Below are 13,724 nucleotides of genomic sequence, written 5' to 3'. Positions count from 1 at the left end.
GAGTCTGGCTCAGATTCTGGGTCCTCCCTCCTTCCCTGCTTGTTCCTTAACTGTGAATCAAATGGGGCCAACACGGAAAGCACCTAGATGTACCTGGAGACTTTGGCAATATAAAGCAAAGGTGAAATATTGTGGGAGAGGATTGGCTGTTGAAGTAGTGCTCTTGGCCTAGCTAGCACTGGATTTGCCATGGATGAGGTACCCGAGTGCTCACCTGAGTAGGATTCTGGCCTGCATTGCTGCCATAGGTTGAAGGTCCGAGAGCGACTGCTGACCGGATTGCTCGCTGTGCAGTTGTAGATGCTGTCCTGATGCTGGTTGCTAAGGATGAGGTGCAGGAGGTGGGAGCGGTTGGCTTGGCTTAGCAGACGGGTACCTGCCTCATCACTCCAGCTGTAAGACACATTATCCCCTCTCTTCACCGTGCAGGCTAGCAGCAAGTGGCAGGTCCCATTCTCCTCCTGGGTTTTGTTTAGCACTTTAATCTCTGGAGTGGAGACCTGTTCTGTCAGGAGGAGGAACAAGGGAGCCATCATTGAAACAAAGGTTCCGGAAGTGTTGACTTATTTGTCAAGAGAAAGTCTAGCCAGATGTCATTTTTCCCCTCACTGAGAAACCTTGAGTGTGAGTTGTCTCTGCTAGGGAACTGTAACTCATATCATCCCTCACCCCACCCTGCTCATTCCAGGAGCCTCTTCAGATAGAACAGAGAAGCGGTTGGCGTACAGTTCCTTTCCGTTAGGATGCTACATGCCTCTCCTGATGCTTGCCGTCTAGATTGCTCTGCCTTGTTCTATCAGGAATAAGATAGGTTTTGACTGGCTTATGAGTACAACATCCTAGACCGTGAGCTAAAAGCATGAACTTTCAGTGGTAGGCTTTCATCAGGCACATGTGTACACATGTGTGCCTGCGTGTGTGTGTTGTGGGCGTGGGTGGTGGTGGTGGTGGTGCAAGGACTTTGTGGGTCTGAAGCAGGGGTGAGGTTTTAAACCTTGGCTACAGGTCCTATCAACCAGACAATTCCAGTGCCACAAGATAGACAAGGTAAAAGGGAGGTCACGTCTGTGTTTAATACAGCTGCTACAGGATCAGCACATCGCTGGCGTTTCGTATCCATCTTCTTTCATTCTCTCAACTATTATGACTAAAAGTAATCATTCCCATTTTGCAAATGAGAAAACTGAGTCTTCAGAGAAACAGTATGACTTAAATGACTATGTAGCTTCTAAGTGGCCAGGCTGATATAAATACCTTAGTCTGATTCAGAAATCAGCCTCTTTGTGTGTGTCTCTCTCTCTCTCTCCTCAAAGAAAATGGCTGCAGAGACCACATTTCCCAACACACCTAGCTGATTATATAAGGTATGACGAAATCAGTAAACTCATAAGAGCAAAAGGACAGATTGTATAACACTTATGTTATTTAAAAAAACATGATGTGCGGCCTCCACAAACACTCAACAGAGGGTTACGGGAACTCTGCATTCTCTGTTTGCAGGAGGAAAGTGCTGGGACAGAAGAGAGTCAAGATGTTTCTCTTTTTCTCCTAGAAAGCTACGGCTTTTGATAAAATGCTGGCTGTGGGCTCCCTCTGCCATCCTTGGTGATATAAGGCATCCTTTGGAAAGAAAGCCCCACACAGCTGTCAGGAAGCTTTGGAAAGCAGACGAGGCTCAGAGCCTAAGGGATAGGAATTGTAGGTGTCTTCAAGGACAGGAGCAGAGGTTAAAGAGGCTCACAAAGTGCTGGATTCAGCTAGGTGTAGGTTCTACAGGGCCACAAGTAAATAACTACATAAGCAGATCCTGGTTCAAATGAGAAAAGAGGTGTTTTTTCACCGCGTAGGTGGAAACCTCCCTCAGGCTCTGGGGTTGGTGAACTGCTTGTGGGTGGAATATCACTCTTTACCCAGAACCTCTACTGTAACAAACATCCCACACAAGTGTGAGCAAGCACGTGTGAAATTGCTTGCTGCTGGAGTCTGGGTCCCTGGCAAAGGGAAGAGGAGTTGGGTTTGTTCCGTTGTAGCCAAACCTTGTAAAAGTCAAGCTTGATAGAGAAAAAAAAGACAATGTTTTTATTTAAAAAATTGATATGCAAACTAAGCCTGTTAGAGGTTTGTTCAGTCGTAGTCAAACTTTGTAAAAGTCAAGTCAATAAAAAAATATTTTTATTAAAAAATGGATATGCAAGTGCAGGCTGACAGGAACCGGATGTAGATCTCTCCTGAAAGACACAGCCAGAATATGGCAAAAACATAGGCGAATGCCAGCAGCAAACCACTGAACTGAGAACGGGACCCCCGTTGAAGGATTCAGAGAAAGGACTGGAAGAGCTTGAAGAGGCTCGAGACCCCATATGAACAACAATGCCAAGCAACCAGAGCTTCCAGGGACTAAGCCACTACCCAAAGACTATACATGGACTGACCCTGGGCTCCAACTGCATACGTAGCAATGAATATCCTAGTAAGAGCACCAGGGGAAGGGGAAGCCCTTGGTCCTGCCAAGACTGAACCCCCAGTGAACGGGATTGTTGGGGGGAGGGAGGTAATGGGGGGAGGATGGGGAGGGAAACACCCATAGAGAACGGGAGGGGGAGGGGTTAGGGGGATGTTGGCCTGGAAACCCGGAAAGGGAATAACAGTTGAAATGTAAATAAGAGATACCCAAGTTAATAAAGATGGAGGAAAAAATGGATATGCAAACTAAGCCAGCCCTTCAGCCACCACAGAGCAGGCTCCCTTCCTTTCAAAACAGGAATCAAATTAGCTTCCACCAATGGGAAGAAAAAACATAAATGTCCATTTGTCAAAGTGCTTCCCTTAAGATTAAATACTTGTTGGACCAGATCCTTCAACTTGCTTCCAATTCCAGACATTCAACTTCTGAGAAAGACCTGAACTCCGAGACAGAACTTTCTAGGCCCTCCAGTGTGAAGTACAAACGTTCCCATCTTTACCATAAAGCTTCAGTTGCGTGCAGGAATGATGGACTGACACGTTCTCTTCCACGGTCACGAAGTACAATCCTTCACTCTCCCTCCTGTTCCCTAGGATCTTCAGGCTTAGGTTTTTGGATTGAAACTGGTAGCCATCCTCCAGGTGATCTGGGTAGCCCCCTTTCGAGAGATCAAAAGACACTATTTTCTTGTTGGTTTTGCTTCCTGGAGACCTTGCCATCGTGACAAGGATGCGGATGCTTGTGTTCGCGCTCTTATTAATCTGATGTTCATTTGTCAGGGCCAGCCATGTGTCACGTCCCAGCTCCTGGAGAATCACCGGGCAGTCCATCATACCTGTACCTGAGGGAAGGAGGGGAAGATAATTCCTTATGATGGAAGAGCTGGAGACACTCACCGTGTTGAGGATAGAGAAAGACAGGCTGAGACTCTCCTCACCTCTCGAACTATCTCATATTACCAGGTCGTGGGCTACAAGAATTACCACCAGGATCCTAACCGTAACTTCAGTATTTCAGAGCCTCCAGTGGAAATCCTCAGGTCGTGTACACCAGGGTTCTCTCAGACTGAACAGCAAAGGCACGGATGGCAGATGTAAAGTAGACGACTCCCTTTAAAGCGACAGTAGTGAGTGACAGAGACAGGACTAGAACCTTAAGCTGCCATTTCTGTGCCAAGATTCAATATGCAGGGTGAGGAAAAGGTGACAGTGAGGAGGAGCCTAGGGAAACATGGTTCCAGTCAGGGGAGAAGAAGCAGAGGTCTGAGGACTGTGAGAACTAGGAAGGAGATGCTCTTTGTGTCCAAACTGGAATCTTGCTTCTCCAACAATCTCTGAGGTAGTTAATAATGGTAAGGATAAGAGATTATTTTGTTTCCTTTTTTAAAAAAAAATGCTGAACCAACAAGAACAAGGAGGGGAAACCCCTACAAAAACTCAAAGCTCTTTCAAACCACTCTCAGGGATTCTAGTGCTGAGTATTTAATACCTCCACTTTTCTCATACCCACGGCCTGCCTGTCTGTCTCCTCTCTCAGGGCTTACCTCCCTTTTTGATTCACTGAAAACAAATAGAAGAAACAAAAAGAAAAGCAAATTTCAATCTATGGAAACCCCAAGCAGCCTATCCACCTGGTGGAATGGCCCTGCTCTATCCAAGGCTGGCGTCTTTCCTAAAGGAGAACTCGCATGCTCTAAGGCTTTGCCTCTGTAACCTACCCCCTGCACTAACAGGTGCCTCCCGGGATTCTTTCACCAACACACAACATACAAACATTTAACTGCCCTCACCTTAAAGAGATAAAAAAGAAAGAAAGGAAAAAGAAAAGAAGAAACTCTCCTCCGATTCCAGGTCTATCCTCAGCCACTCGGCTGTTTTCATTTTCTTTTGAGAAGGTTCTGTTTACGTTTTCAGCTTTTACCTCCTGACCCAATTTTCCCTGCACCCACTCCAAACAACTATTCTTCCCAAACTCTCCTGGGGTCACACTTGTCAAGATCAGTCTGTCACACAGAGCCATCGTTGCTTTGAATGTTTCTCAGGAAGCCATGGCGTAGTTCATCACCCTCCCCTTAAACACCGCCTGCATTTGGTCCCATTACACTTCCATGACTAGTTCTTTTTTTTTCTTTTATCAGTCTTAGTTTCCTTGGGGGGAACTTCTGTTCTTTGAGATCTCCAAATATCAGACCATGCCCTTGTTTCCCTCTCTTTCTTATCTACACCTCGCCAATTTCTCATTTAGCCCCACAGTTTGCCATAACTGCCATATTTACAGTTCTAGGCTGTGGCTAATCCTTCCACCGTAGACTCCACTGCCTACATCGATGGACACTTGGAAGTTTAACTAGCATCCAGCTTTAGCAAAGAACTTGGTTCAGGGGTGACTGTTCGCCCAAGTTTCTCAGGCCAAGAACATTGGAGGAGCCTTGAGCCTGTCCTTTCTCGTCCTCCATATTTAATCTTGACAGAACTGGCTCTGCTTCCCAAGTTCTTCTGACACAGAAGCCCTTGCATGGTATCCCTTCCTGCCTGTCTACTCCCTCTGCCAGCTCATGTCCTAGCCTTTATACCTCAGACAGCATGATCCTTTAAAACCATATCTGCTTTAGGTTTTCTCTCTATTGCTTTTAATATTCCAGGGCTTTCTAGCACTTACAAAGTTCACAGGCCTTGATTCTTCTCACTGCAAACTCAGCATTGCTCCAAATCCATTCCCTGCCCTCGTCTGGCTTTCAGAGCAATATGGCCGCAGATCTTCCCTGCTCTGAAACTTCATCGAGAACTTTCCTACCTCTAGGCCTCTGCACTCACTGTTTATCTCTGGAGAGTTCTTCCCTTATGCAACTGAACTTCGTGGTGCCTTACTTTATTTTAGGTGCCTGCTCAGAGAATTCTGTCTTCTGAGAGGCCTCCTCTGACAGATTGTCCAGGACACACCTCCTGCCCACTGCCCTTGCTGTCACTGCCTGGTGTTAAGTGCACTTTTATTCCTTTGTATTGCTGCCCGTCCCACTCAAATACAGTCCTTTAGAGAAAGAACTTCATGCCACTGTTTGTGTCTGGTGACCTGACACGGTGTTTGGCGCAGGCAGGCTCCGTAATAAATATCCGTTCAATTGACACGCGCTGAAGGCCATTTCGCCCTTGGCAAAGCTCCTGTCTCCCTTAGCCTGACATGTATACAACTGAATTTAACCATAAGCTAATGTTCATGGTAGGAACACATGACTCACGGAGCATAGATGGCTCTAACTGATAAGAGATTCATCAGGGTAGACTAAAACCACCTGCTCCTGCAGCGGGTCTATCTAGAAAAGACCCCTTCTCAATTGTGGCGAAGATGAACTACTGGAAAATTGGGTCAAATGGCCAAAATGTTCTCGACATCCATGTGTCCTGAAATCCCTACACTGTCTACTAAATGACCCAGCCAAAGGAATTAAATATTGGTGGTTTGGGAAAAGAGAAACTGTTTTCTACGTGGGCTAAAGTCGGGATGAGTGTGATTGGCCCATGGTTGTTACAGGAAAGTGTGGTAGGTGTTAAGGAACTCGGTCTTTGGGGTATTGCTAATATTTCCCCTGAAAACACAGTGCTCAGACAGTTGCTTGGCTTAAGTGGAGATCCTTAGGTTCATTGCGTGGTCTGGTACTGTTTTCACAGGGGTACCCTGGGATGCCCGACAGTTCCGGACCACACACCTCCTCTGATGGCTTTACACCTGAAATGTCACAATGGACCTGAGATACATTTGGGTCCCTTGGGTCTGTATATGAAAGAAACAGGGAAGACTGAGAGTCACACATAGTCCCCTGAATGTATGCACATTTCAGGGAACACTTCCATGAATGCTGTTTCTGAAAGAGATCTGAGCATTTAAAAGCAGAATCACTGTCAGACTGTTGACATTTAAAATCGATTTTGATATGGAGAAGAAGGGGGAAGTGGGCACATTTATCCTTTTTAAGACTGTTAACCCTTCAATCTCCCAAACGTCTCCCACACAACCGTCCCTGTGACAGGACGCTGTAGGCTTGTTGTTGTTGTTTCTGTTGTTTGTTTTTGTACTTGTACAGAATTGGTGTGAGGAAGAGAAAAGTAGGGTAGGAAGTAGTCAACTAAACAAACAAATAAATGACAGAAGTCGAGAGAGGGTGAAAGGAAACGGATGAAGATGAAGACAGTCCACACCTAAGGACTGGAATCAAAGCTTCACCAGGAGGAGACCCTAACACCCAAACACATGAGAAGAAAGATGATGTCATTGCTCCCATGACGGCTGAGTCTGGAGGGCGCTTGAGGTCATCTCCACCCAAGCACAAATGGAAACATAAGTGGGTCTGTAAAGGCCTTCAAGTGGAGTCTCTCTTCCTGAAACATCCTCCTGCCTGGTGAGGGTTTTCCAATGAGCCTGTGATTCAGTCAGCCCTGTTTACTAGAAGAGACTGGGAAGGAACATTTCTGCTCGTCACACCGACTCACTTTCCTTCACCGGTACTTCTGCTTTGATGGTGGCGTGATTCACACGGGCAAGTGAACAGTGGCCAGAGACTTTCGGGATTTAGCTGAGCCTTTGACAAAGTGGGGTTCTACCTCAGGCCTCAACTCTGGTTCCATTCTGATATTTTACATTTGCTTTTATCATCTTGCTACATTCTTCTTTTCTTTTCTCCTTTTCCTTTCTTCCTTTCTTTTCGTTTGTTAATTTTTTTAGAAAAGAGACAGGTCCCGTGGGCCTCACAGTTCTAGAGGTAAATGCAGACTCAGGAAGGTCTAAGGATTGTTTGCAAACCTAGATATCCTACTGAGATCCCTAGTCCACAGTTGAGAGTGTTGGGGTTTTTTTTGAGGGTTTGCACTCCTCATTCCCCAGTCTAAAAGCCTGGACCACGCTTTGCCTGGCTATTTCCTTCCATCCTCCAGGCCTTCTGCTGAGGGAAGACCCCACTGACTTCAGGTCTAGGTTAGCTCCCCGCTGCCTCCCTCCACCATTGTTCCAATCGCTCCTTCCCACCTCTCAGCACACCTTTTATCTAGTTTAGCACTTGTCCTCACACAGAAGCTTTCAAGAAGAGGGACTGTATAATTTATTCGCTGTAGATTTCTAACCTAGCAGTTCCCAACATTCCTAACCCTGCAACCCTTTAATACAGTTCCTCATGTTGTAGCGACCCCTTCACCAACATAAAACCCTTTCATTGATACTTCATAACTGCAATTTTGCTACTGTTGTGAATTGTAATGTAAATATCTGATGTGCAGGATATCTGATATGCAACCCTCAGAGGGGATGTGACCCACAGGTTGAGAACGACTGTTCTAACTGGTACCTGGTACACGATGGGAGCCCAAGAAATCCTTCTTGTCAAAGTGAATAAATGAAATGAAATGGGTTGAATGAATGAATGCGTGAATGAACAAATGACACCAGGAGTCTAAGTCCTTCCCTTTCCACAATCAAGATGAATTCCATTTTATCTCTGTAGCATCCCAATGTGGGATGAGAGACAGTAGTTCTCCCCACTTTTCCGATGAGTATTTAGAAGTTCCTCAGCTACAAACCCTAGGTTTTTGGTTACCACAGAGCCCTTGCCATTCTGCCCAAGCACTTACATTGCTGAAGCCCTGGATTTGTATCTCCATCTAAAATACTCCTTCCCAACTCTAGTGGAATCCAACCTATGCATTTAAAGAACACACAAAACACTGGCAACAGTGTCACCCACAGCGAGGATTATAGAAAGAAGGCAAGTCTTCATTCTAATCTATTTTGTTCTCTTGAAGTTTTAGAAACGCACATGCAACTTTCTTCTAATAAACAAAAAAGGTTAAACAAACACCTCTATGATGAAAAAAAAATTCTACTTCCCAACTTCCCATCAAATGCTTCATGTGTGCCTCCCACATTCTCCCATCCATCAATGCCTCTCACTTTTTGAAAAATCCCATTCTCAATTAGATTCCATTCAATTCAACATATACACCTTAATCATAGACACTGTAGCCTTGTTTTCCTCATGGGACCTAGAAACACATTGGATCATTCTTCCCAGTCCTCAAACAGAGCATATCCAGTTTCACTCACTGAAATGTCTAGCATCCAGCCACGTGAGGGCAGAGAAACTGTTAATCTACTCTGCTTATCTTTCCTCATTGACAAAGTTCTAGCAGTAACAATGATGGTGACACCAATCTCACAGGGCTGATATGAGAATTTGAAGGATAAAATACTTAACACAATGTCTTCTATAAAGCAAATATATAGTATTTTGTATTATGTTTATTCAACAATAACAATAAGTGAGCTCTCATACACCAGACATTATATCAGATCCTCGTCAGGGGCTTCTGATTGCTAATTTTGCTCCCTGCCCCTACACGTTGCCTGGTCATATACACTCAAATACACTCAGTAGCTCAATCCTGAATGGAATCTTTGAAAGTCAGTCTATAAATACCCAAAATCCCTGATGCTTTGAAGTCTATTTCAATGCTGCAGTAGAGAAAGGTGAGGTTTCATATCATGGTATTACAATTTTTTGATGAAGTATTTAGATCAATACATTGGCTTAGGATCAGCCAATGGCTGTATTAGGTTGGTCCAAGCCTAGAACCCAAGCATTTATTCCTCCTCTCTTATTTAACATGGATGAAAGGGGTGGGAAGGACCTACATGGAGGGATAAAGCACACACCATTTGGTAAGAGTCATCAGTCATGATACATGTGTCTCATCAGTCATGATACGTGTGTCTCTGTAGCGGCCAATATTGATAATGAGGCTACGCAAATCCAGACATAAGAGAATGCTCTACTCAACATGGCTATGGCCCCAAAGTTGCTCTAAAAATAAAGTCTAGTTTAAAAGATTCATGGTAAACTATAGGATCTGAACTAACTGATGTCTAGACATAATGCAACATCTTTGGTCTTCCGTGTGGAGTTTTCAGAATGTGAAGTTGGAGTTTATGGAAAGACTAGGCACGAGTTATGAAATATCTGTGAGTTAATGATCTATATAGATAAGAGTCATAGGGGTTGGGGATTTAGCTCAGTGGTAGAGCTCTTGCCTAGCAAGCGCAAGGCCCTGGGTTCAGACCCCAGCTCCGAAAAAAAAGAAAAAAGAAAAAAGAAAAAAAAGAGTCATAAAGTTCTGGCAGGAGCGATGAAGGGAAGAGCAGTATCAAAGACCAAAATAAATGGATATTGTTACATAAATTAATACACAGAATAAATTGAAGAAGCCTGAGGCTGACTTTGCAGGAACCCCTGCCTGGGCTGTATCTATTGTAAAGACTATAAATTTTCCTGAGAGCCTAACAAATGTTGACATGGTGACATAAGCCACAATATGTCCATCTTCTTTAAGGGCAAGAAATTAAAGATGACTCCCAGTAAAATGTAAAGGAAAAAGACATAAGAAGTTTCCCTTGCAGTAATTTACCCAAAGATATAACTCTTCATTATACCTCCTGGGTTAAAGCCAGGATGTCATATAGAAGTTGCATAGCGTCTTGAACATCCACACTTACATGCGAAGTTCGCTGTAAATGAACACATCAACTGTCCTTTAGGAGAATTTGCTTTACTTGTGCACTTTTCGCATTTTACAGTTCTGAGTAGGAACTGAAAATTGAGCTGAAATGGGAAGGTGCTGAGTTTTACAAGAATCAACTCCTTCGGGTTGCTTTGACACGACTGATAAGTCTCATTTGCAAAGTACTTCTATTTGGGTTTTATTGGGGTTTCACAAAAGAGAACACATTTAAAAATAGAAACACTGACAAAAATTGGGCTTATTTTAGAATCTGGAATGCAAGGAGAGAATAGTGCCAAATGGGGAGACATGTATGTGCCCTGTCGCTCGCTGGCCAGTGACCTCCTACCCTTAAGCAGAACATTTGCTAAGTACACCCAAGCTGCCACGGACAAGGCTAGACGGGGAGAAAACCAGACAGTCATCCCATAGTACAGTCACCAAGGAAGCCATCAATGGTGGGTTCGAATGGTGTACAACAAGGAAGACCTAACTCTACGTCCAAAGATGCTCGGTTTGACGATCTAAACAACTCTCAAAGTGGAGCTAGACAAGGACCTCCACATCTGAGACTTGAGCAAGAGATTCCGGGTACAGTACCCCCACATCCCTGGCATATTTCAGGGCTTTTCTTAGAAAAGTCCACAATGGATTTGCAGTCATGAAACCCCCATGACCAAAATGCTCTGGCCCTTAGGATTTCCCCCATCCCCTTCCTAAAGCCATCTCTCTGTCAGGCTGTCTCTCACAAACTAATTAAAACCTAGAATAGAGTTGACCATTGCATTCACATAGTCAGTCCAGTATGCATTACTTAGCACTGTTGCTCCCTATACTTTTCCTTACAGTTCCCACGCACTAAGTAGAAAACAATAGCTTGCCTTGGAAAAGAGGAGAGCAGCGGCGGGATGGAAGAGAAGTCCTGCTCCTCCAACACTTCGCCATTAGTTGGGCCCACTGTGGAGCCCTGCAGTTTCCTGACTTGTACTTTCCACATTCTGTAAGCAACCCTGGGCTCCAAAATCCTAACTTCTCCCCTTTTTGGCTCTTTGGAGTCATCTCTAATGAGAAAGCATGACCACATCGCAGCCACTGTCTGTTGTCAGCCAGAGGTCTGAGGTTTTTCACTTCTACCTGTTGCCTCCACTCTTGCTTTTCACTGGACCGTAGTCTTTGCTGGTGTGTGTGTGAGAGTCATTTTCCACAGCAGGGATGTAGGTGAAGTCTCCCGGAGCTTTGGTCCCTAGCCTGGGTCTTTGCCAGAAGGGTATCCACATAATACCAACTACTCAGAATTTCAGCCCGAGTCCCTTCCCTCAGGAGGCTGATTACAGATGCCGCAGGTGCCCGTTAGCTTCTGGTTTCCATAGAAACTGGTGTACGTGGAACAAATCCCTGGAACCTGAGGCTTAAGGAACACACAGGTTTCTTCCTCTTTGAAAGACTCAGTAGAAACCCAGAGGCATTCTCCTTTAAGAGTCAACCGGACAGCCCTCCTCAGCTCTTGTCACTTCTATCCATGAGGCTCTGCTGATTCCAAACTGCTAAACACAGGACTCAAACCCTTCAAACAAATGAACACTCACCTGTTCCGTAGCTCAACTCAACAGCCAGGGAGAGAAACAGAAGTATTCTCAAGGAAAGCGATCGGTTGGGATCCATGACCCAGCAAAGAGAGGAACCCGGTGCCCGGCTGGGAGCTCGGCAGCTGCTTACTGTTACCCCCCAGGCAGAAGCTCTGATCACAGTGCTGCCTTTGCTGACAAGTTCCTGAACCAGCTTCCTGTCTCAACTGGGTGGTTTTTTTTTTCTACTTGAGTCCCCAGGCTTGCTCATATCTGAGCAGGCTTAAATCACTTTATCACTTCATTGTTCTTGAGAAGCCTAAGTCAGGTGTTCAGACCCATGGGAGTTGGGAAAGTGGCTATGAAGTCACATCAGTCAAATCCTGGCTTGGGGAAGAAGTGTGATTCTCCCACCCCTGCCCTCCCCACTCTTTTTTCTAAGCTGTTTCCAGGAAATGGGTGTCACAAGCTCTCTGAGCAGATCTGTCCGGTAAACTCTTCTTGGGTCCTAAGAAAAGATGGACATTGGGTAGACCACCTACAAATTAGGGAATCTAGAGGTCAACTTTTGTTTGTAATTTACTTTGAATGGGATGATAGGACTTCTACTTTTGATTTGTTCCATAATCTCATTGAATACCTCTGCAAGTCACGCCTGGAGCTATAGTCACAGACAAGATGGAGTAGACAAGAGTAGACACCACTGACCGACAACCCATTTTCCTAACAGGCACAGTGGGGCAGCATCAAGCTAGTTCTCTGCTTACTTCAACTTAGAACTCATGTATAAGTAAGGTTTGCTATGGAGAAGGGTTGGAAGAAAAAATTTCCATGAACACTAGAATATGCTATGATCGGAGCTCACAAGGAGATTTTGAAAAGTGAGGCTAGGTGTGTGTGTGTGTGTGTGTGTGTGTGTGGTGTGTGTGTGTGTGTGTGTGTGTGTGTGTGTGTGTGTGTGTGTGTGCATGTGTGTGCGTGTGTGTGTGTGTGTGTGTGTGTGTGTGTGTGTGTGTGTGTGGTGCAGGGGGGGCCTGCCACAATTGTGCATGTGAAAGTCAAAGAACAACCCTTAGGAGTCAGCTTTCTTCTTCTATCACATGGGATCCAGTTATTAAACTCAAGTTACCTGGCCCATGCAGCAAGTGTCCTTACCAAGTGTCCTTACCCACCGAGCCATCTTACTAATCTCCAGGCTAATGTTCTTAGAATCCATTGTCATGACCACAGATAATCTACTCTTGGTCTCCCCAAAGGCCTTAGGCTAGAAAGAGATGGCGTTAGAGGAAAACTGGTCCTTTGTCCTCTTGGTTTTCTCTTCTCCTTCCTCCTGTATCCAACTCCATAATGGTGAATTAGTGTGCTTTGTTCCCAGCTCTACACTCTGTGTCATCACTGTGGGAGCTAGGAATTAACTCCACATAAGGAGTTAATACCATAGATATTGACAAATGATAGAAATTAGAGCTTCCTTCCTTCCGTCCATCCTTCTGTCCATCCTTCTTTCCTTTCTTTTCCCTTTGTTTTTGTTTGTTTGTCTGTTTGGTTTGGTTTGTTGTATTTGCCTTTTTGAGACAGGCTCTCACTATGTAGCTCTTGCTGGCCTGGAACTCACTATGTAGACTCCACTGGTCTCAAATTCACCTGGTTCTGCTTCCCAGCTGCTGAGATTAAAGGTGTGCACCACCACACCTGGCCATTGAATCAGAGTTTTCAAGAATGGTACATGTCCTTGAGTCACACAAGTCCTGGGATGTGTGCTCCACCCTGTGTGCTTAGATCAGGCCCCTCCCTCTCTTCAAAGACTTACACTCATGTTCACTTCATCCTTCCAGAATGAACACTCTACTTTAAAAATTAATCATTTTATTAGTTCTTTGAGAATTTAATTTTTATCATATTTGTGCCCCCTATTCTTCCAAGGATATTCCCCCAGCTTTGTGTCTTTTCTTTTTTAACCCATCAAAACAATTTTGTGCTGCCCAAATATTCTCGGATGTATGATCTTCCGCCAGAGCCTGGTTGACTTAGCAACAACTATGCTCTTCGAGGAAATTGTCCCTCCCTCTCCCAGCAGCTGACAATGGTTAACACTTCCATGGCTAGGGATGGAATTTTGTGCCCCACTCCCATCCCCAAACAGAGATTTGGCATTGT

At 44.9% G+C, this 13,724-nt stretch overlaps 1 protein-coding gene across 1 annotated transcript in view; it reads right to left on the bottom strand.

Annotated features, from left to right (window-relative positions):
* The window catches only part of Slamf1 (signaling lymphocytic activation molecule family member 1), a 35,671-nt gene extending 23,930 nt beyond the window's left edge, over positions 1-11,741 (bottom strand). The window contains exons 1-3 of the mRNA XM_032915360.1: positions 11,589-11,741; positions 2,964-3,305; positions 215-505 (exon numbers count right to left, since the gene is read on the bottom strand). Coding sequence (XP_032771251.1) covers positions 215-505; positions 2,964-3,305; positions 11,589-11,664 — 709 coding nt within the window. The 5' untranslated portion in view covers positions 11,665-11,741. The remainder of the gene's footprint in view (positions 1-214; positions 506-2,963; positions 3,306-11,588) is intronic.
* Positions 11,742-13,724: the final 1,983 nt, after the last annotated feature.

This window comes from Rattus rattus, chromosome 10 (assembly GCF_011064425.1).
Source record: "Rattus rattus isolate New Zealand chromosome 10, Rrattus_CSIRO_v1, whole genome shotgun sequence".
Classification (NCBI taxonomy): domain Eukaryota; kingdom Metazoa; phylum Chordata; class Mammalia; order Rodentia; family Muridae; genus Rattus; species Rattus rattus.
The sequence above is the reverse complement of the archived record's forward strand: the minus strand, read 5'-3'. Positions and strand labels throughout refer to the sequence as shown.